Source organism: Neomonachus schauinslandi, chromosome 15, assembly GCF_002201575.2.
Source record: "Neomonachus schauinslandi chromosome 15, ASM220157v2, whole genome shotgun sequence".
Taxonomy (NCBI): Eukaryota; Metazoa; Chordata; class Mammalia; order Carnivora; family Phocidae; genus Neomonachus; species Neomonachus schauinslandi.
In genome coordinates this window covers 13,681,587-13,704,816 of record NC_058417.1, presented here as the reverse complement: position 1 = coordinate 13,704,816, position 23,230 = coordinate 13,681,587, and the positions used below count along the sequence as shown (strand labels likewise).

The following is a 23,230-nucleotide window of genomic DNA, read 5'->3' as shown; positions in this document are numbered from 1 at the left end:
CCAGTGAGGCGTGTGCTCTGGGTTCCTAGCTCTCCCAGCTTTCCCAAAAATCTCTTCATAGAACTGTCCCGGAATCCTTTTCTCTTGCAATGTCTTCCTTGCCTGTGGGGAAAAGAAGCTTGCTCTGGTTTCCTCCTCACCCGGCACTGCCCAGGCCACATTGCCGTCCCATTTTCCTGGGGCCTGTGCAGGGTGGAAAATACCTTATCTTCCATCCTTGTCTTATTTTAATGTTTTTGGTGGCTGTCGACACGCCTTTGCCCCTTTGTGTTCTAGATTCAGACAGGCGGGGTAAGGAGAGAGTTGCTACTGTGCAGGAGCGTGTTCTGGGTTGGGTGCTGTGCCAGGCTGCGCAGACTGGCTCACGTTATGCCACCACAGCCCCACTCCAAGGCACAGATGCTCAGACAACACCGTCCTGTGCTGGGAGCCGTGGGGGTGTGGCATCTCCTGGGCAGGGGGGATAGAAAGGCTGTTCACATGTAAACACATCCCATCTCTAGGAGGGGAGGAGGGGAGCTTCAGAGCTGATGGGCAGCAGGTGGGTGGCAGTGGGCGTCCCTCTCCAGATAGGGTCAGGCAAGAGGAGGGAGGGAGAGGGAACTTGCTGGCGGTGGGGGGGGGGGGGGGGTCTTCCAAGCTGAGATGGAACAAGAAGGAAAAAGCAGGTGGCCGCTTGTCTGCAGGGAAAGGCCACATCCAGGCGCAGAGCTGCTGAGGGCCAGAGGGAGGTGGGCCGCAGGGTGGTGGGATGGGAGGTGGTGGTCCTCCCCTTGCACACACCCTGTTACTTCCTGGCTGTTATTTCATCGCTGGTCAGGGGGCCGGCCCTGGAGTGAATAAGGAGGCCATCGGGAGGATTTCTTGAGACTGGCCTTGCGGGTCGCATGCACTTCTGCTTCTGCTGCCTTGGCCCTCCGGTGTTCCGCCCCCAAGGACTCGCGTTGCCCTTAGCGGGAGGTGGAGAGGGTGGCGTTGGACCCCAGCACAACCCTGGGGTCCAGCCTGTGATTTCCTTGGCCGGGCGCTGGCTCTCGGTGATTATGTCGCGGCCTGCTTGACTGGCCGCTGAGGTGGAGCCCGAGGGGAAACGGGCCGGTCGGGGCTCCGGTCTGGGTGGCAATGGTCGTCGCTAATAATACAGGGGACAGCTGAGCGGACACTGCGATTGACGAGGAGGCTGAGTTACCTTTCTCTGTGAAAATCCAGTGCCTGGCTTCCTGACAGAGCGGGGATCCCCTTCCTGAGGGTGCCCCGGCTAGGACTTCATTCCGACTCGAAGGGCCTGTGGGACGGTGCTGGTGAGTCAGCGAGCATTTCCTGAGTGCCTCGTGTGTGCCCGTGGCTCTGTGACGCAACCTCGGGGGTTCGGACGAGGGTCTGCCTGAGGGGCCGGAGCTGCCCTTCCAGGCCGGCCTGCGTCACCCTGCTTCTGGGCGGTAAGAGAGACGTGCTCTTTGCCAAAGCTGGAACTGTCCCATTGGAAAGTTCAGTGAGTCACCGAGAAGTGGGGCCAGCGCAGCCGAGGCCAAGTTGCCAATGTTCTGTGCTCCCGGGCGCTGTCCACCCAGGAAGCATCCGCCCAGTGCATTACTCAGGCCTGAGGCCGGATCTCAGCCCTTTCAGCCCCCAAACTGTGCCAGCCCCAGCATCTTCACGTAGGAAACACAAACCCGTTTCTAACAGTAATCTAAACACACTGCCTCTGGGAAGACAGTGTCAAGGACGGGACAAGAAAAGCTGTCTTCTAAATCAGGAACTTCCCTAAAGCCTCCAGACCATCTCCCAACAGGACAAAGCTCACTTGCAGAATGAGCTTTCTAATAGTAAAAAGCAACTACCAGAAAGCACTGTGTGCTCGCTGTGGACCAGGCCCTGGCCGGGTACTTCTTGAATCCACGTTCTCACTTCCTCCTCATGTGAGTCCTGAAAGGCAGGGCCAATTCTGCCTTCAGGTGAGGGAGTGAAGAGAGCTTGAGTAACGTGTCTCATGTCACACAGTGGGGCAGTAGCGGGCTGGCCACTTCCCAGACCTGGCTTTGACCACTGGATTCTGTTCCCTCCTGCATCCTTCTACTGGACACAAACGTCTGTAGCTCTCTGTGACCTTACAGATTAAGCCTGGGTTCCTGCCATGTGGAGTCTCTCAGGCCTAGACCCCAGCCCCCCTTTCCAGTCCGAGCTTCAGGATGTTGACCCAGAGGCCTGTCTGCCAGGTTGATCCACTCACTCACTCTTCATTGAGCACACATCATGCTTCTCCATCTTTCCACCTTTGTCCGCACAGTATCCATTGCCTGTGAGGCCTCTTCCTCGCCCCCTATCGAAGTGGTTTCTGTTTATCCTTTAAGGTCTAGTGGGATCCCACTCCCTGCAAGAAGCCTTCCTTGGTGTGGTGGTGTTAAAATGTGTCCACACATTTTTTGGTACTTCTCTCCTCAACAGGTGGAACCTGATTCCCCTCCCCTCATGTGTGGGCTGGTTGTGGACATCTGCTTCTAATGAAGAGGACAAAGGGGAAATGATGGTGTGCAATTTCACAGACAAGGTCATAAAATGTACTATACCTTTGTCTCTTGGCTCACTCACTCTGGGTGGGTCAGCTGCAGTATTTTGAGGACATTCGAGCAGCCTATGGAGAGGTCCATGTGCTGAGGAACGGGGCCTTGTGAGTGTACCGTGTTGGAAGCAGGTGCCCCAGCCCCAATCAGGTCTTCGGACGATGCAGCCCCTGCTCCTATCCTTACAGCAACCACCTGAGAAGCTCTGAGCTAGAACCATACAACTAAGCCACTTCTGACTTCCTGAACCAAAGGAATTTCGAGTCACTAAGTTTTGGAGTGATTTGTTACACAGCAATAGAGAACTAACACACTTGACCTTCCAAGCCAGAAGTGCTTCTTGCCTCCTCTGACCACTGTGGCACTGGTCAGCTGTGACATAGGCCTGGGCAGCTTTGTCTCTTAAATAAGATCAAGTACCCTGGAAACTGGGGCCTTGCTTAGAACTTCCAGTGTCTAGCCCATGCCTTGCAGGTGCTTAATCATTTGGGGTTAACATGAAGCCGTACAAGGTCATTGTCTAAGAGCACACAGATTTTTTTTTCCACACAGAAGATTTTTTGATTGCCAGTCTGCGTGGATAACAGAGTAAGCTGGAGATGGGGGTGATTCAGGAGGGCCTCAGACTGGAATCCACAAAGCCAAGGTTAGACCCGGACATGAACTGGCCTGAATCCAGGGCCTTTCGTGGGCACCAAAGTCAGCGTACTTGTATCCCAGGACACCCTGTGATGAAGATGGGGAAGGGCCTGGAGCAGGGGTTGAGAGAAGCAAAGAAAGCGATGTCACAGCTTACACTTACGTATTGAAGTCTTTTTTTTTTATTTTTAAGATTTTATTTATTTATTTATCTAAGATTTTATTTATTTATTTGACAGAGAGAGACACAGCGAGAGAGGGAACACAAGCAGGGGGAGTGGGAGAGGGAGAAGCAGGCTTCCCGCCGAGCAGGGAGCCCGATGCGGGGCTCGATCCCAGGACCCTGGGATCATGACCTGAGCCGAAGGCAGACGCTTAACGACTGAGCCACCCAGGCACCCCTATGTGTTCAAGTCTTAAAAACTATTGCTGGGTAACCAATTACTCCAAAAATAATTTATAGTTGTTACAGAAAATAAATAAAATACTGAAAGGCAAAAAGGAAAAAAAAATTATCCTTAACCTATAACTTATTTTGGCATTTATCCTTCAAGTTATTATTTTTTTTTCTGGATGAGTGATGTGTGTATTCACATGCAGACCTATATATATCTGTATTTATACATACATATATTTGTGTATATATATATATTCTGTATCTGTATATCAGTATCTGTAAATATCACATAGGAGATACACACACACACAAACACGATTTTTATATTTAATTGAAAAAAATGGGATCACCTAAGCTCCATTTTTCTCACAGTGCATTGTGAATCTTTGTTTTGCATAATTAGCATAGATCTCCTCTCATACTATTTTATTGTAGGGGCATAATCTCATGCATTATTTACTCTTTCTCTCACTGGTGGGTACTTTGGCTGTTTCTACTTTTTTTTTTCCTTTGAGATTTTATTTATTTGAGGGGGGTGGAGAGAGAGAGAGAGAGAACATGTGTACGTGCGCCCATGAGATAGGGGGTGGGGCAGAGGGAGAGAGAGAAGCAGACTCCTTGCTGAGCAGGGAGTCCTGAGATCATGACCTGAGTGGAAGGCGGACTCTTAATTGAGCCCCCAGGTGCCCCTGGCTGTTTCTACTTTTTTGCCTGTAAACAATGTTGCAACAAATATCATTGTATAGGTGCCCAAATATTGCATTAGGGTAAATTTCTTAGAGTGGGTTTATTGGACCAAAATACGTGAACATTTTTTTTTTTTTGGAAATTATTTATTTGTCAGAGAGAGAGAGGGCACAGGCAGAGGGAGTGGCAGAGGGAGAGGGAGAAGCAGGCTCCCCGCTGAGCAGGGAGCCCGATGTGGGGCTCCATCCCAGGACCCCAGAATCAGGACCTGATCTGAAAACAAATGCTTAATGGACTGAGCCACCCAGGCGTCCCATATGTGAACATTTTTAAAGCTGTGGACACAGAGCACCAGATTGCCCTTCAGAAAGGTTGTACCAGGTTCACACTTACCTATAGTCCCTGTATCCTTAATGCCGTTATCCTTGCCAACCTCAGGTTTTCTTTTTAATCTTGGCCAATCTGACAGATGAAAGATGTTATCTTATTATCTTAATTTCTTTAATAACTAGGGAGGTTGGGCATGTGCGATGTCTTTTCTGTTCATTTTATTTTTCTCCTTTAGCAAATTGTTCACATCTTTTGCACATTTTACTGTTTCCCTTACAAAATGTATTTATTTGAAATTTAATTATGCAAGTCATGTAGGTCTGCGTGCTTGTGAAGTAGGCCATATGTAAAGCATAAACCCCCTTTCCTTCTCCCACTCCCCCTTCTCAATATAATTGCTTTTTGACAGTGAGGCATATTCTTCCATATTATTTTCTAGGTATTTATATACATATAGGCAACCTTTGGTTTTGTTTTTATAAAAAATGGGATCATATTCTATGTGTTCTCCGATTTGCTCTCCCCCCCTTAATGTATCTTGGAGAGTGTCTCATGTAAGCAGTAACTCTGTTGCTTTCTTTTGAATGGCTGCGTAGTTTATTTGAAACAGCTTTATAGAGATATAATTTATGTAGCAAGGTCACCAATTTAAAGTGTGTAATTCAGTGGTTTTTCATATATTCACAGAATTGTACAGCCATCACAATTGAATTTAGAACATTTTCATCACCTCAGAAGGAAATCCTAGTACACCTGAAACTAATATAACATTGTATGTTTACTGGTATTAAAATGAAAAAAAAAAAAAAAAGGAACAAGAAATCCTGTACACTTTTGCCATCATCCTCCAAATCTCCCATTTCCTTTAGCCCTAGGCAACCACAGATCTACTTTCCATCTCTATACAATTGCCTTTTCTGGGCATTTCACATAGATGGAATCATAATACATGGCCTTTTGTGTTCTGGCTTCTCGCACTTAGCATAATGTTTTCAAGGTTTATTCATGTTGTATGTAGCATGAATATATACATCGTTCTTTTTTATGGCTGAATACTGTTCCACTGTGTGGGTATGCCATAATTTGTTTGTTCATGAGTTGATGGACGTTTAGGTTGTTTCTATTTTTTGGATGTTATGAATATTACTGCTGTGAACGTTGGTGTGTGATTTTTTTTTTTTTTTTTGTGGACATATGTTTTCACTTCTCTTGGGTTATATACCTCGGAGTGGAATTGCTGGGTCAAATGGTAGCTCTATGGTAAACTTTTTGAGGAACTGCCAAACTTATTTCCACAGTAGGTGCACCATTTTGCATTCTCATTAACGGTGTGTGAGGGCTCCGATTTCTCCACATTCTCACCAGCACTGGCTCTTATTTCTGTTTGGTTATAGTTATTCTTGTGGGTGGAAAGTGTTTCTCAGTGTGGTTTTGATTGACATTTCCCAATGACTAATGATATTGAGCATCTTTGCATTGCTTATATATTTGTATATAGTCTTTGGAAAAATGTCTATTCAAATCCTTTGCTCATTTTTAAATTATCTTTTTATTGGGGCATCTGGGTGGCTCAGTTGGTAATCCTCCAATTCTTGGTTTTGGCTCAGGTCTTGATCTTGGGGTCCTGGGATCCAGCCCCGTGTTGGGCTCCCTGCTCAGCATGGAGTCTGCTTCTCTCTCTCCCTCTGCCCCTAGCCCCACTCATGTACACATTCACTCTCTAAAATAAAAAATCTTTAAAAAATTATCTTTTTATTGTTGAGTTGTAAGAATTCTTTATTCTAGATACAAGTCCCTTATCAGATATAGGATTTGCAAATATTTCTCCTATTCTGTGAGGTTGTCTTTTTGCTTACTTGATAGTATCCATCGAAGCACAAAAGTTTTTAATTTTGGTGAAGTCTAATTTATTGGGTTTTTGTTGTTGTTGCTTATGCTTTGGGTGTCCTATATAAGAATCCATTGCCAAATACAATGTCACAAAGACTTACCCCTATGTTTTCTTTTTTTTTTTTTTTAATATTTTTATTTATTTATTTGACAGCGAGAGAGGGAACACAAGCAGGGGGAATGGGAGAGGGAGAAGCAGGCTTCCCGCTAAGCAGGGAGCCCGATGTGGGGCTTGATCCCAGGACCCTGGAATCATGACCCAGGCCAAAGGCAGACCCTTAATGACTAAGCCACCCAGGCGCCCTGCTCCTATGTTTTCTTCTAAGAATTTTGTAATTTTAGCTCTTACACTTAGGTTGTTGATTAATTTTCAGTTAATTTTTGTATATTGTGTGGCAAAAGGGTCCAGCCTCATTCTTTTGCACGTGGCTATCCAGTTTTCCCAGCACAATTTGTTGAAAAGACCCCATTGAATTTTTGTTCCATTGATCTGTAGGTCTATCCTTCTGTTGGTGCCACATTATCTTGATTAAAAACTTTTTGCTTTGTAGTGAGTTTTGAAATTGGGAAGCGTGTGTCCTCCAACTTTGTTCTTTGGTTATTCTGGGCCCCTTGAGTTTCCATGTCAATTTTAGGATCACCTTTTAATTTCTACAAAGGATTCAGCTAGGATTTTGATAGAGATTACATTGAATCTGTAGATCAGTTTGGAGGGTATAGTTATCTTAATCATACTGACCTAATTGTGATCATGGGATTTATTTCCATTTATTCAGAGCTTTTAAAATTTCTTTCATCATTGTTTTGTGCTTTTCAGAGTATAAGTTTTAATTTCTTTTGTTAAATTTCTAAGTATTTTATTCTCTTTGATGATGGTATTGTAATTGGAATTGTTTTCTTAATTTTATTTTAATTGTCCATAGATAATATATAGCAATACAATTTATTTTTGTATATTGATCTTGTGTCTTGCCTCCTTATTGAACCCATTTATTATATTAGTTTTAATAGTTTTTTTAGTGAATTCCTTAGTATTTTCTTTTTTGAAAAAATAAATAATTTAGGGGCACCTGGGTGGCTCAGTCGTTAAGCGTCTGCCTTTGGCTCAGGTCATGATCTCAGGGTCCTGGGATCGAGCCCCGCATCGGGCTCCCTGCTCCGCGGGAAGCCTGCTTCTCCCTCTCCCACTCTCCCAGCTTGTGTTCCCTCTCTCGCTGTGTCTCATAAATTAAATAAATAAATAAATAAATAAATAAATAAAATAAAAAAAATAAAATAAAATCTTTAAAAAAATAAATAAATAAAATCTTTAAAAAAATAAATAATTTAGAGAGCGCCAGTGGGGGGAGGGGTAGAGGTGGGGGTGGAGAATCTCAAACAGACTCTGCGCTGAGTGTGGAGCCCCATGTAGAGCTTGATCTCCTGACCCTGAGATCACGACCTGAGCCAAAATCAAGTGTCACTGAGCCAGCTAGGCACCCCCTTAGTATTTTCTATATACAAGATCATGTCATCTGTGAATAGAGATAGTTTCACTTCTTACTTTCCAGTTTGGATGTCGATTATATAGTTTTCCTTTTTCTTTTTCTTTTGCCTAACTGTTCTGGCTAGAACATCCAGCACAGTGATAAATAGAAATGATGACAGTGGTTAGTTTTATTCCTTATTTTATGGACAAAGTATCTGGTTTTCCATTAATAAGAATATTATTACCTGTGGTTTTTTTGTAGCTGCCCTTTATCATGTTGAGGAACTTCCCTTCTATCTAGTTTATTGTTTTTTTTTTTTCTAATTTTTAATCAAGAAAGTGTTTGGAATTTTGTCAAATGCTTTCTTTATGTCTGTTGAATTGATAATATGGTTTTTGTTTTTATTCTATTCCTCTGGTGTATTATAGGCATTGATTTTTGGATAAACCAACTTTACTGTAATCCCACCAGGTCATGATGTATAATTCTTTTTTTTTTACGTTGTTGGATTTGGCTTGCTAGTCTTTTTGAGAATTTTTGTATCTATATTCATAAGCTATATTGGTCTGTAATTGTCTTGTGATGTCTTTGGTTTTGTTGTTGGGGTAATACTAGCCTCGTAGAATAAGTTGAGAAGTGTCCCCTGTCCTATTTTAAGAGTTTCTGAAGAATTAGTATTAATTCTTCTTTAATGGCAGAATTCACAGCTGAAGCCATCTGGACCTGGGCTTTTCCTTGTGTAGCTTCTTGATTACTAATTCAGTTTTTTTATTTATTATAGATCTTTTTAGATTTTCCATTTCTTAGAGTCAGTTTTGGTAGTTTGTGTATTGCTAGAAATTGTCCATTTCATCCAAGCTCTTTAATTTATTGGCACCCAGTTGTTCATACTATTGGAACGTAGCTCATTGTAACCAAACAGTGCTGCAGGGAACATCCATCCTTGTGCTCACACGGAAGCGTGTTTATAGCACAGATCCCTAAAAGAGGAATCACTGGGTCAGACGTCTGCATGTGTAATTGTTGATTGTTTCTGCCCTTTTGTCCTCTTCCTGCTCATCTTTCTAGCCTTATTGATTTGTGTAAATTCTTTCCATCTAGGAATCTTGGTCTCCTGGAGAATGGAGTTGGTAAGGGTGCACAGAGCCAGTGGGAAGGATAGGTTCGGGAGCTGTGTGTTTCACGGCTGCTTCTGGGCAAGGGTGCTCGATGTGGGTGCCTGAAGCTCGTCCTCCACGCTGTATGTTCACACGGGGGGTTTCCAGACCCTGGGACCTGAACCGCTGGGGGTCAGAGACTGTTACCTCTGACGGGCCAGCTGTGGCCTGGGGGGAGCTCATTTTAAGCCCGGTGACTCCACAAAGGTCCTTCCCATGGTGGTTCTCTCTGGGAACTCTGTGGGCAGGGGGCTCCAGGTAACTCTGGCCCATTGCTGCCTGCAGAGGGAGGGAGGCATGCTCTTGCTACCCAGGAAGAAGTGACAAGGACCTCCTTGTTTTTCATCATCACAGCTTTCTTTCTTTCCTATTCATCCGGGGACTGTGTGCTGGGTGCTCATTAACCATGGCTTGCCAGGGCCCAGATGTGGGCAGTGACGTGAGGACAAGAAAGTGTAGCATATTTTTATGGACGGGGACATGGGGAAAGCGCTGAGAGGTCTCTGTGCGTGTTTGTTAGGGTAGAGCCTCTAGCCCCTCACCCCTCTGTTCCACTTCCTTTTTCTGCTTTTTGCCTTTACCTGGAATTTACAAGGGGGGCACCGGAGCAGGTTAAACGTTTGGACTTACATAGTTCGAGATTTTTAGAATCATCTCTCCAGGTCCCTGGAGACTCCAGTTCAGTGGTTTCCAGGCTTTGCTCACAAGCTCTTAGGGCCCCAAAGAGATTTTGGGGGCAAGGGGCCGGGGCAGGCATGTTAGGAGCTCAAGCCCCCAGGGGGGCTCTGCTTTTACTGGCTTTATATGTTGGAGTTCTAAGTGAGATGGCAGACCCAAGGGCCGTGTTGCCACAAAAGGCGGAAGACTACTTGTGTTGGGCGCCTTGGCCCCACCGTTGGGCTGAGAACATCCCAAACAGGACTCCTCCTGCAGGCTGAATCCCGGGGCTGACAGGTGTCTTAGGGAACTTGGCTTTTCCCTGGGGCCTCACAGGCTCCTCTCTCTTGATGGAGACTGAGTGCCTGCTCTCCCCAGGGACATTTGCCAGCCTGGACGCATGTCATTTTTTCTTTTGTTGTAGGGGGTGTTCTGGCCCTCCAGCCCTGCAAAGGCAAAATCAAATGACCTTCTCTCTTGATCCAAATGACTCTTGTCTCCGGGGAAGCCCTGGGCTAGGCTTACACAGTTGGTGAGGAGACTTTCTCAGCAGACCTCCTGGCTGACACGTCCTCTTTGTGTCTTTCAGTCGGCGGAGTTCTTCGAGATGCTGGAGAAAATGCAGGTGAGCATCCCCAAACGGCTTCGGTGGGGAGGCTGAGCTGTGGGTGGGGGGCATGCTGCAGTGACCGTGGGGGCAACACCACCAGGCAGAACTTGGGAGCCTTGGAGGGAGGGGCAGAGAAGAGAGAACTCCCAGTCTGCTGGCTGGGACTGCCTCGGGTCGTTTTTGTGTTAAGTGGCACCAAGGATTCTGGGAAGCCTCCTGCCTGAAGAAGGGGAGTAGATAGAAAGCAGAAGTCCTCCAGCAGAGCAGATGGGGATACCATAACCCCACAGATGTGGGGAGGGCTTGAAAGGGTCCATTGTTCCTGGAATGGGTGGGAAAGAAAGTCTGAAAAAGGAAGCCCTTTCGTAGTGGAGGTCATCTTGTGTGTGGGAGGCAGAGCTGAGGGGGAGAGACCCACTGGGGGTCAAAGCCGCACCTAACGCTCATTAGCACAAGTTCTTTCCCTTTTCTGAGCCTCTGGCTCCTGTTTTTTTGTCTATTCACAGTACCATTTTCACCTTCCTCCGACACCAAATGTGTGGTGGTTTCTCCCCCACCAAGCAATTCTGTGACACCAGCTGGGTGTCCTACAGTCAACTCCACTCTGACCCTGTCTGCCCAGAGAGCATGTCTGATCCCACAGGGCAAGGGCTCTGCCTCACAAGACCGCCTCTCCCCCACTTCAGATGCCATCATCACCAGCAGGCCGTAGATTTGAGGTTCCCTTGGCCCCCTGCTCAGGTTCGATTAATTTGCTAGCATGGCTCACAGAACCCAGAACCACTTACTTCCTGGATTATCAGTTTATTATAAAGGGATATAATTCAGGAACAGCCAGATGGAAGAGTTGTAGGGGGCCAGGTGCTGTGGGGCTGGCCTCTGGATGTATCACTCTCCCTGTACTGCCATGTGCTCACCAACTGGAAGCTCCCTGAGCCCATTGTTTGGTTTTTTATGGAGGCTTCACTGCGTCGGCAGGATTGATTCACCCCGCAGCCCCTCTCCCCTCCCGGGAGGTTGGAGAGCTGGGACTGAACGTTCCAACCCTCTAATGGTTCCCCTGGCACCCAGCTCCGTCCTTAGGGGTGTCCCCAAAGACACCTCATTCACAAACATATGAATAACGTTAGGGCTTTCTCACCTGTATAGCTCTGGAGCTGTTTCAGAACTAAGGACAGAAGATGGAGTATTGTAACAAAAGATGCTCCCAAATGTTCCCATTGCTCTCATCACTTAGGAAATTCAACAGGTTTTAGGAGTTCTGTGCCAGGAATGGGGTGAAGACCAAAATATTTATTATTACAAATCATGCCACAGCCCTTATAAATAATAATTAAAATACCCGCATACACAGTTGTTGGGATGAAATGAGATAGTATATGTAAATACTTGCTAGGCACTGCAGAAAAATCAGTGTTCGGAATGGATTTGGGGGCCTTTCTAATCACCCCTCACCGAGGGGCCAGGGCTCACAGGTAAGAACTGCTGCCCTGGGGAATAATGGGGGGGGGGGCGTCCAGAAGTCTTAACTGATACAGGTGGGAAGGATGGGAAGAAGATGTTGATAATAACACATGTATTTTTTTTTTAAAGGTTTTATTTATTTAGAGAGCATGAGTAGAAGTAGAGGGAGGGGCAGAGGGAGGGGGAGAGAGAATATCCCAAGCGGACTCTGCGCTAAGAAAGGAGCCCAGGGGAGCCTGGGTGGCTCAGTTGGTTAAGCGACTGCCTTCGGCTCAGGTCATGATCCTGGAGTCCCGGGATCGAGTCCCGCATCGGGCTCCCTGCTCGGCAGGGAGTCTGCTTCTCCCTCTGACCCTCCCCCCTCTCATGTACTCGCTCTCTCTCATTCTCTCTCTCTCAAATAAATAAAAATAAAATCTTCAAAAAAAAAAAAAAAAGAAAGGAGCCCAATGTGGTGCTCAATCCCACGACCCTGAGATCATGACCTGAGCCAAAATCAAGAGTTGGACGCTTAACAGACTGAGCCACCCAGGCGCCCCTAGCTCATGTATTTTAAGCACTTTTCTCAGCTCAGACATTGACGAATGTTAGTTCCTTTCTTCCTGGTAAAGCCCACAGGAAGCAGCTCTATTATCATCATTGTCCCCTTCTGTGTGGACCGCAGACTAATTCTGTATACATTTAGGGACCTCAGTCAAGCTGTGGAAAGAGGATTGGCACGCGCTTTGACAGCGAGTGGCGGGAGGTAGTGTGTAATTACGAGCTCAGCTGCCTGGAGTAAAGCGGGGATTCTCACCCCGAGCCCATGGGGAAGCTGGCAGGGGATTTGCGGCTCACCCTGCCTTCCCTTCATTTGTTCCCACAACCCACCGGTCCCTCGCCCCCTGCGGGAGACCCCTGCCTTCCCCACAGAGCGCTCTCTGAGCATAATTCAGCCTCACTTGACTGGCCTCCATTGTTTCTGTTACTAGACTGCTGGGCTTGACTTCTCAACCAGATTGGGACCCTCTTGAGGGCGGGGGTCTGGTTCCTATGCTCCCTCTGTATGTTCGTGGCAGCAGACATCCAAGGGTCTGCCTAGTCCATCTCCGTTGAGACTGCCAGGGGCTGAAATCAAACTTCCCGGGGTTTATGTCCCTGCCTTGTGCCCCGCTGGACCCCAGCCTCTGAGAGGCCCACAGTTTCCAGCTCCTCTGTATGTACACAACTCACATACGGGGAAATACTGGGAGTGAAGCAGGTGGTGTGGTGTGGCCAGATCCTGTCCTTGTGTGTGGGTGCCACCTCTTCTCAGGCTGTGGCTGTGGAGACTGGGTCTCAGAGCCGTCAAGTGCCCAGGGTACTCTGTGAGTCGTGGGGAGCTGAAACTCAGATCCAGGGTTTCCCCCTCCCCCGAGAGTGGAGGAATTGGAAGAAGGGCACAATCCCTATGATACGGACTAAGTATACAAGATTTGGGTCCGTTTGGTCCTGTGTTCAAAGTCTTAACCCTGACACTGTCTAGCTGAGTGTCCTTGGTCAAGTCTCTCTACCTCTCTGATCCTCTATTTCTTCATGGTAGGGAAAAGGGGAGATAATGATAATGCCTATTGCAAAGGCAGACACAGAGCTGGGTGGTGGCTCTGTCAGAGAGGGAAGGGGAAGGGAAGAGGTTTGCTTTCCTGCCCAGGTGCTGTTCCCAGGTAGGGGTGACTCATGCAGGACAAACAAAACAAACTCCTGACATCACCCCCCTCCGCATCTGCCCAGTTTGCTTCCCTGGACAGGGTCTGCCGGGCCACCCAGGTGGTTTTCTCCCTGTGTGGGGAGAGGAGCACCTGTCCAGTGGGAGGGGTCCTCCCACGCCCTCCTGAGCAATGCTGTAGGGTGACTCAACCCCGCGAAGTCCAGAGAAGCCGAAGTCTAAATCCGACTGAGCAGGAGCCCTGGGCTCAAGGGCCTGTGGGATATGATCATGCACTTGGACAGCCCAGCTTCAAATCCAGGCCCTGCTACTCGCTAGCTGTGCAACATCAGAAGCAGCCTGCTCCTTGTATCTCAGTTTCCCCTTGGTATAAAGGTGCTGGGGGCTTCATAGGAGGCAACGGTGGCAAGGTGCTGAGGAAGCTTAAAATCCCCACGTTATGATTAGGATGGTCTTCTCTCCTAGTTGTCCCACCATTTCATACCCTTATTTAATTTATTCAAGCAGTCTAATTTATTCAGTCGTGTGCTCCCCTCTTTTATTTATTTATTTATTTATTTTTTATTCTTATGTTAATCCCCATACATCATTAGTTTTAGATGAAGTGTTCCATGATTCATTGTTTGTGCGTAACACCCAGTGCTCCGTGCAGAATGTGCCCTCCTCAATACCCACCACCCGGCTAACCCATCCTCCCACCCCCCTCCCCTCTAGAACCCTGTTTGTTTTTCAGAGTCCATCGTCTCTCATGGTTCATCTACCCCTCCGCAAATCTACAAGTCTTGCAGGCGAATCTGATGGCCCATATTTGGCTTGGTTCTCGGCTTTAAAAAGGCAGTGTTTAAAGGATCAATCTAAAATTCCTTATAAAAAGCTCCATCAAAGCAGATTTAAAAGAAGGAAAGGAAAAAGAAAAGAGAAAAAAGACCCCATATATGGTCAACTGCTATTCTTGCTGTCCCTACGTAGATGGTTGGGCCAAGTTTGTTAAAACTGGACTTGTTTTACAAACAAATTAATCTTCATTTGGCTATCTTTGACAGGAATGAAGGTGACTTTAGAGAGAAAGATTACATTTCAATAACACACTTTTGTGAGTGTTAGACTAATTATCTTTGAACGTTTGTTGTTTGCCTATAAAACTGGACTGGATCCTGGATCCTTCTGGTTTCCTTGAGTATCTGACTGTGACTCTTCAAACTAAGGTTTCCAACACTCTCCCATTCTCTCTCTCTCTTTTTTTTTTTATTCTTATGTTAATCCCCATACATCACATCATTAGTTTTAGATGAAGTGTTCCATGATTCATTGTTTGTGCATAACACCCAGTACTCCATGCAGAATGTGCCCTCCTCAATACCCACCACCAGGCTAACCCATCCTCCCACCCCCCTCCCCTCTAGAACCCTCAGTTTGTTTTTCAGAGTCCATCGTCTCTCATGGTTCGTCTACCCCTCCGATTTCCCCCGCTTCATTCTTCCCCTCCCGCTACCTTCTTCTTCTTCTTTTTTTTTTCTTAACATATATTGCATTATTTGTTTCAGAGGTACAGATCTGAGATTCAACAGTCTTGCACAATTCACAGCGCTTACCAGAGCGTGTGCTCCCCTCTTGAAAAAAAAACAATTAAGTCCGATCTTGACCATAGGACCACTGGACAAGGCACAGCTTCCCAGAAGCAAATGAGCCCCAGGCCCCCTGCCTGTCACCTGCGGGTCTGCACCCTGAGGAGGGAGAGGAGCTATGGTGGCAACAGTCCAGAGTGCTGGCTTTGACACCATTCAGATGTGGGTCCCCACCCTTGCCCCATACCTGCTGGTTCTGAGGGCCTGGCAGAGAGATTTCCATGCCAGGATGACAACACTGCCTGGTAATATTGGTAATAATGACCTATAGCAAAACTAGTCCCTTTCTAGGGCTTAGCACATCCTGCACATTTAACCTTTACCACAATAGTAGCTGCTGTCACCGTCCCCGTTTTGCAGATGGGAAGACTGAGCCACAAAGGTTTGGGACTTGCCCAAGGTCGTAAGTGGCAGTATTGGGATTTGAACCCTGGTGCTCTGGCTCGAGTCCCTGCCTGTCCTCCTGCCTTACTTGGATCTGCCGTGAGGACTGAGTGTGACAAGGTGTGTGATGTCTAAGGACCCGGCACACATCCGCTATTGCTGTTATTACCAACCCTAACAAGGCAGGTGTTTGAGAATCCCAAGGGAACCCTCCATTTGGCCCCTATTTTATGACCTTTTCTCTTTCATGGATCCTCTTTTCCTCGTTTCCACAGGGGATCAAGCTTGAAGAGCAGAAGCCGGGCCCCCAGAAGAACAAGGTGGGCTGTGTGGATGAGGTGGCAGCCCGGTGGGCCCGGCATGGGGACGCCGGCATGCTGGGGTCTGTGGTCTTCCATCTGCCTTTCACCAAGAGCTCCTTAAGTGGTTGTGCCCGTGTTCACTGGTGCACGGTGGGCAGTAGCAAGGCCCTGACTTGATGCCTTTAGGGGGCAGCCTTGGCATGGAAGGCTGGGGTGGAAGCCTCGGGTGAGACCTAAGGCCTGTGGCTCAGCCTAGCTCTTCTGTACCTGCTTCTGCAAACAAACCGCACATGGCATTTCGGGGTATCAGGCTTTGGGTCCAGTGATCCTCAGCTCTCAGCTTCAGTTTCTTTTCCCAAGGCCGAGGGGTGCGGCTCATCACTTGGAGGTCAGCTCTTTTGCCTGAAGGCAGGGCTGGGTGGGATCGGGGTCATCTTCCTGTTAAAGCTTCCTAAGGGGTGAGCTGACGTCATGCAAGGCGTGAAATTCAGAGCCTTTGTGTACTGCGTTCAGGTTCTGTCAGTTTGGGGAAGCACTCAAGGGAAGCCAGATCCCAGCTGCCTCTCTGCTGTTCTTCATCTGGTGTTCTCTTTGCTGCTCTCTCAAAGCTCGAGCACAGCCTGCCAGGCACTCCCACCCCCTGCCAGGCACTCCCACCCCCCGACCTGGGAGAATGGAAAAACAACGCTCAAACTTCACGGGCACTGCTGGGTCTAACGGCAGCCTTATCTGGTTTGTCTTGCAGGATGACTATATCCCGTACCCCAGCATTGATGAGGTAGGAGCCCCCTAGCCTCACCGTAGCCTGCCCTGGGTTTCATCTCTGGGGTGGGCTGGGGCAGCTGGTGGTGCTGAGGGCCCTTGCTCCACCCCGCGTGAGCGAGAGCCTCAGGCCTGGGATTTTACCTTTGTGGCCTCAGTTTTGCCGTTTCCAGACGGGGTGCTGATCGAAGCCTTGCAACTCTGGTGCTCCAGGGTCAGTGAAGCTGGGAGATGTTGTTGGGCTTAAATTTGGGGTTTGTGTTACCGTATTTGGCCTCAACTACAGGGTTCTCCACCTTGGAGCAGTTCAGAGGCGGGGGATACCACCACTGGCACCCCTCCCCTGCCCTCCCCCTGTAGAGCCAGGGCTGGCCGAAGTGCAAGACCTTCTCTCTGCCTCCAGGTTGTGGAAAAGGGAGGCCCGTACCCCCTGATTGTCCTGCCCCAGTTTGGGGGCTATTGGATCGAGGACCCAGAGAACGTGGGGACGCCGACCTCCCTTGGCAGCAGCATCTGTGAGGAGGAGGAAGAGGACAGTGTCAGTCCCAGCACGTTTGGCTATAAGCTCGAGTGCAGGGGCGAAGCCAGGGCCTACCGCAGGCATTTCCTGGGGAAGGTGAGGCTGAGGGCCCTACACGAAAGCAGCTGCGGGCCGGGCAGGGAAATGCACCTGGCCCGGCCTCCTCCAGCATCCCTGTCTCCGTCTCTCCTCCTTCCTGGGCCTGCCTCCTCCCTAGGGCCTGCCGCTGTCCTGCTGTCCTGGCTGGGGAAGTGCAACTAGCTCTGCTCCTGGGCGGGGGGACAGGGTGTGCAGAAGTCAGGAAGGCTCAGTGTGATGGGTCCTTGGGGGCACCACGCCCAGCAGATGTTCTCGGAGGTGATGGGATGGGTAGTGTTGGGGGGTGAAGAAGGGTGAAGGAGAAAATGTGTTCTCATGCCTTGGAAGTCTTTGTCTCCATCTAAGTAGTCAAATCTCTCCTGTCCTCACTCCAGCAGGTCCCCAGGGCACTTGTACCAGATGAGATGAGCCTCTGATTGTTTACAAGTGGCAAAGTCACATTTCTTTAAATATATTCTGCTCTTCAGACTTGCCTGGCTTGGAAGTCCCGAGGGCAGGTTCCAGAAGTCTCCAGCCCAAGGCAGTTTTGCAGAGTCTCATCTGCATTGTTCAAATGCAGATTCCAGGGCCCCACGCTGATATGGCAGGTCTGGAGTGGGCTCCCTGAGCCTGAGGGAGGCCCGCTCTCCAGAAGACCTCCTAGCTCCCCGTGCGTGGAGGAGCCAGGGTGCCTCCCAGCTTTATTCCTGCAAATGGTCTGAATCAGCCAGGGCTGCTCCCTGGGAGCAAGGAAGTGGATGTGTGGGGTCCTTGGAGAAGAACTTGAGCATCAGCGTTCAAGGTGGGCTTGAATGCTGGATCGGTCACTTACTGGTTGTGTGACCCTCGGCAGTTTCGTAATCTCCCTGGACACTGGTTTACCTATCTGTGAAATGGGGATGATGATATCATCTCCCCCATAAAGTTGTGGTCAGGATTAAAGGAGTCAGTGTGTGTTAAGTCCCTAGTCCATTGCCTGGCACATCCCAACGCCTGGGCCATTGGAGTCTATTCCTGTGATCTTGCTCCTTCCCCTTCATCCTCCTTCCTCCCTCCTCAGCAGCAGCAACCACAGCAGTAGCATCCTTGTCTTTCCTCCTCCTTGCTGCGGGGCTTCTTGCTCCTGGTGAAGGAGGTGATTTGGGGGGCCATGTCTGGAAGGTCCCCTCCTCCCTGTTAATACCTGATTTCTGTTTCTAGGATCACCTAAACTTTTACTGTACTGGCAGCAGTTTGGGGAACTTGCTCCTGTCCATCAAGTGTGAGGAGGCGGAGGGCATGGAGTACCTTCGGATCATTCTCAGGTGGGGCTCTGCACCGTTGGAGGCCACACCTCTAGTGGCAGGGACCCAGAAATACCAGTCTGACCAGTCTGGTCTGGGTGTGCTGGGGGGAACAGACCAGCTGGAATCCTGGGGCTGTGTTCTGGTCGCCAGGCCAAGAGACCAGGTGTTTATGTCAGCCGGGGGATTGTGGGAGTCAGAGTGGTATCCTAGTCTCAAGGTCACCTAGGCCATACCCCCACCTGCCTTTCTGTCTTGTGGGGGTATGGCTCTGAAGGAGTTTGGAAGGAAAACTAGAGCTGGCTCATTCTGCTGAGCTACAACTCCACATCGTCCTGGGAGAGCGTTTGCCAGAACGCTGCCTGTGGTGTGCATCCCGTCGGGAAGATAGATCCCAAAGCATCTGTGTGTGTGCTGGGTTCCCCGAGATGGAAAGGTGTTCACAATGGGAGCACTAATTTACAGCTAAGCCAGGCTAGCTTTCTCTCCTCAAGGGCAGGAGCTAGAACTGGTTTCTGTTTTGTTCGACTAACATGTTTTGTAAAACCTCCTTTGTACCAGGAAGTGTAATAGGTGCCGGGGATGCAATGATGACTGAGTGGTGGTCTGTTTTCTAAAGGCTTCTGGTCTAGTGGGAGGAAAAAAACAGAGGATTTTAGTATGTGTCACAGGTATTATTTTAGTGATATGCACAGGATGCTGTGGGAGCACAGAGTCTGTGTCTCATTTATCTCTGTCCCTGGTGGGCTGGTGGAAAAGCCTGGAAGGCCAAGTGTTAGTGCTTAGCAGAGTGCTCTGAACCTGTCAAGCTCTCAGTATATAGTTGTTGAATCTAATTGGAAGTCCTTGATGGTATTTGGAAAAAAAGCGATAACATTTTTTTCTGCCCAAATTTTGAGATAGGTACGGGAGGGAGCAGGGGCACATAGCTGTGCTGTGGAGAGGGGTGTGTGTGTGTGTGTGCGTGTGCGTGTGCGTGTGCGTGTGCGTGTGTGTGTGTGTGTGGTACAAGGAAGTTGTCAGCACCCATCCAATCTTGGTTTTTTATTAAGAAAGGAAGCAGTTTTCTTTTTTTTTTTTTAATATTTTTATTTATTTATTTGAGACAGAGAGAATGAGAGAGAGAGAGCACATGAGAGGGGGGAGGGTCAGAGGGAGAAGCAGGCTCCCTGCAGAGCAGGGAGCCCGATGTGGGACTCGATCCCGGGACTCCAGGATCATGACCTGAGCCGAAGGCAGTCGCTTAACCAACTGAGCCACCCAGGCGCCCAGGAAGCAGTTTTCTTTACTGAAGTTCACTTGGCTAGAAATCATATTTGCAAGGCAAGGAGAAGTTAACTAAATTGTTAGAGCAAATTTTTTGAGGGAGTGATATGTGGATCCCCAACTCCAAATAGGATTTCGAGCTAGGTGAATCTCTGTATAGAAAATTATTTCCTTTCTTAGTAAAAATCAGACTTAGATTGGGTAGGATTTCTGAGTAAGATGATAATTGAACACAAGGATCTAACTCCTTTTTTCCAATATTATATCCTATCTGAAATACTGCTTCAGAACTGAAAACTAGAGAAAGATGTCAAGAACACAACACACACTTTGAATATTTTAAGAAATAATTTACGGGGCAGTTAGGACTATAACGTAGATGATATTGAGAGTTGAAATCCAGCTCACCTTCCTTAGACAGCAATGTAACATGGGGATATATGAAATTGGAGATTCTGGGAGGGTCTTGTACTCTTTAGAAGTGAGTGTGAGCCCTGGAATAGTCAGGAGTCTTTCCACATGGAACCACTTTTGTTGTTTTGGGTCAACAGCATTTGAAATCAATCCGGGGGAGCCCAAGGGCAAGCTCAAATGTGGCTCTCCGAAATAGAAAACCAGTGAGTAGGGTGGCAGGAAGAAGCCATACACCAGCTAGGAAGTTGGACAATCACATCATGTACTTGGGGTGATGGCCAGGCCAAATTGAAAACCAGACATGAGAAAATTGGCCCCACAGCTTTAGAAGCTCTACCAGACACAAAGAAGAAATTATACAGAGGTGAAACTCCCTTGCAGGCAGCGACTCTTGTCCCAGCATCTTCCTCGTTCCCTGTAGGCTTCTGGATTATTTAATTGATGTCTTAAGATAACCAGCTCTCCAGTTTATGCTCTCTCTGTGTATGCTGTGAGAGTAGCCAAGAGGAGTCTATCCACTACTGGACATGAATAACAAGCCTGAGCAGATTTCTTCTTTTTCAAGTCTGGATATAAAGAAGAAGTAGGAAAAAAAAACCCTCACAGGTCAGGGAAAGAAAAGATTCTGCATCTAAAAAAGCATAACCTAGCATTTAGAAGGTAGGGAAATGACCAAATTTTAAGAAGGATTTACTACAGAAAGCCAAGTAAAATTTATTTATCTATTAAATTTGTATTTTCAGCAAACTTCCAGAAAAAATAAACTGTATGAAAGAAAAGACAAAAGATAAAATAGGACAGCAGAATGAGATGAAAAAGTTGCTGGTTAAATTAAGGAAAGAACATAAGAAAACTAAACATGGCCAAAAAGAATTTTAAATGGTTTTAGAAGCAGTAAAGAGCAGAGTCTACTTGGTGGAAAACCCAGTTAGTAATATTGAGAGCAAGCTTAAGAGGCTTTCACATAATTCAGAGGAAAACACAACTCTAAAATGATGGGCAAAATTATAATGAATATGGAGGATAGTGAGCAGGAATTAAACATGTGGATAATTGATGTTCTTAAGCTGATTGAAGATTTACTCTGCAGATCAAAATGACTCACTCAGTATCAGACAAAATCAGTGAAGGGAAACTAAAAAGCTGGACATATTTTGATGAAAATGTATTCCATGGATATAAAATCACTGGTAGAATGAAAACATTCCAAAATAAAGGAGGATAAAGAAAACATTAATGTATAGAAAAAGATAGAAAATAAACATAAAATAGAAGTAAGTTTGAGTACATGTGATGTATAATAAATATAAATGAATGATATTATACTATTAAATAGCAAAGATTCTCAGTTTGAGTCATCCCTCCGCCCCCCACTAATGAATCAATGTATATGTATTTTATTAAAGAAAGTAACTCAGTATATTTTAAAAAAAAGTGTTGAGAAAAAGTTACAGCAATCAAATACAAAAGGTAGCACAGTTGGCATATTAATATGAAAAAGTAGAATTTGAGGCAAAAAAACAATCAGTGTGACAAAAAGGGCTGTTATCTATCCATAAAAGATAAAGCTTTGTTCAGTCAGGGCTTGATATGTACCAGACTTTGTCCAGGGATGGGGCTAATGTAAGGAATAAGCTCATCTCTTGTTACTTGGCTACAGAAAACATTCAGTACATATTAGGTATTCTTATTCCTGTTCTCTCACTTATTTTCTTCTTATGGACATGAATTATTTTATTTTATTTTAATTTTTTTAAAGATTTAATTTATTTATTTGACAGAGAGCGAGAGAGGGAACACAAGCAGGGGGAGTGGGAGAGGGAGAAGCAGCCTAATGACTGAGCCACCCAGGCGCCCAGACATGGATTATTTTAGTCTAGTGATGGTGATCCAAAGATAGATGGTATGAGAGAACTGAAAGAAGTTTATAAGAGCTTGAATGTGGAATGTGTGTCTGCATGTGTATATGTGTGAGTGTAAGTAAGGTTGAGAGGTCATGCTGGAGAGGTAAGGAAGAGTTAAATCATGTATGGACTGTGTTTAGGAACTTAGATTTTCTTCTGTGAGCCAGAGGAGAGCTCCTGAAAGGGGAATATCATGATACGATTTATACTGTAGAATGATCACTGGCTAGAGTAAGGAGAATGTAATGGATGGAAGGCAAGGCCAGAAGCAGGAAGATGAGTGACAGGCTGCTGTGATGGGTCAGCTATTATCATGTGATTAGACAGGCCACGAGGTTGCATAAAGTGTATGCAACCAGTTCTGATGGGAACTGGACCAGGGTGCCTTGCACTGAGGATAGAGAAAAATGGATGGAAAGTTCCAAAACACCCAGGGAAAATTGACATTAAGAAAGACAGCTGAGGGACGCCTGGGTGGCTCAGTTGGTTAAGTGTGCCTTCAGTTCAGGTCATGATCCCGGGGTCCTGGGATAAAGCCCCACATCAGACTCCCTGCTCAGCAGGGAGCCTGCTTCTCCCTTCCCCTGCTCATGCTCTCACATGCTCTCTCTCTCAAATGAATAAATAAAAAATCTTTTTATTGGCTCCCTGCTCTGCGGGAAGCCTGCTTCTCCCTCTCCCACTCCCTCTGCTTGTGTTCCCTCTCTCGCTGTGTCTCTCTCTGTCAAATAAATAAATAAAATCTTTAAAAAAAAAAATCTTTTTATTTTTTATTTATTTTTATTTATTTTTATTTTTAAAGATTTTATTTATATATTTGTGAGAGAGAGAATGAGAGAGCACATGAGAGGGGGGAGGGTCAGAGGGAGAAGCAGACTCCCCGCTGAGCAGGGAGCCCGATGCGGGACTCGATCCAGGGACTCCAGGATCATGACCTGAGCCGAAGGCAGTCGCTTAACCAACTGAGCCACCCAGGCGCCCAAATAAAAAATCTTAAAAAAAAAAAAAAGCTGAAAACATCAACAAATTAGAGCTGGTTTTATTGCTGATGAGATGCAAATAATGGTATACTTTCAAAATGACTTAAATATATTTAATATCTGAAGAAAATAATGAATAGCATCTATAAAAGTGATAATAAATTATG

At 46.9% G+C, this 23,230-nt stretch overlaps 1 protein-coding gene across 1 annotated transcript in view; it reads left to right on the top strand.

Moving 5' to 3' along the window:
- RAP1GAP2 (RAP1 GTPase activating protein 2) overlaps nucleotides 1–23,230 on the top strand; it is a 107,045-nt gene that overhangs the window by 35,373 nt on the left and 48,442 nt on the right. The window contains exons 2-6 of the mRNA XM_021704431.2: nucleotides 10,377–10,412; nucleotides 15,830–15,874; nucleotides 16,602–16,634; nucleotides 17,022–17,234; nucleotides 18,417–18,520. Coding sequence (XP_021560106.2) covers nucleotides 10,377–10,412; nucleotides 15,830–15,874; nucleotides 16,602–16,634; nucleotides 17,022–17,234; nucleotides 18,417–18,520 — 431 coding nt within the window. The remainder of the gene's footprint in view (nucleotides 1–10,376; nucleotides 10,413–15,829; nucleotides 15,875–16,601; nucleotides 16,635–17,021; nucleotides 17,235–18,416; nucleotides 18,521–23,230) is intronic.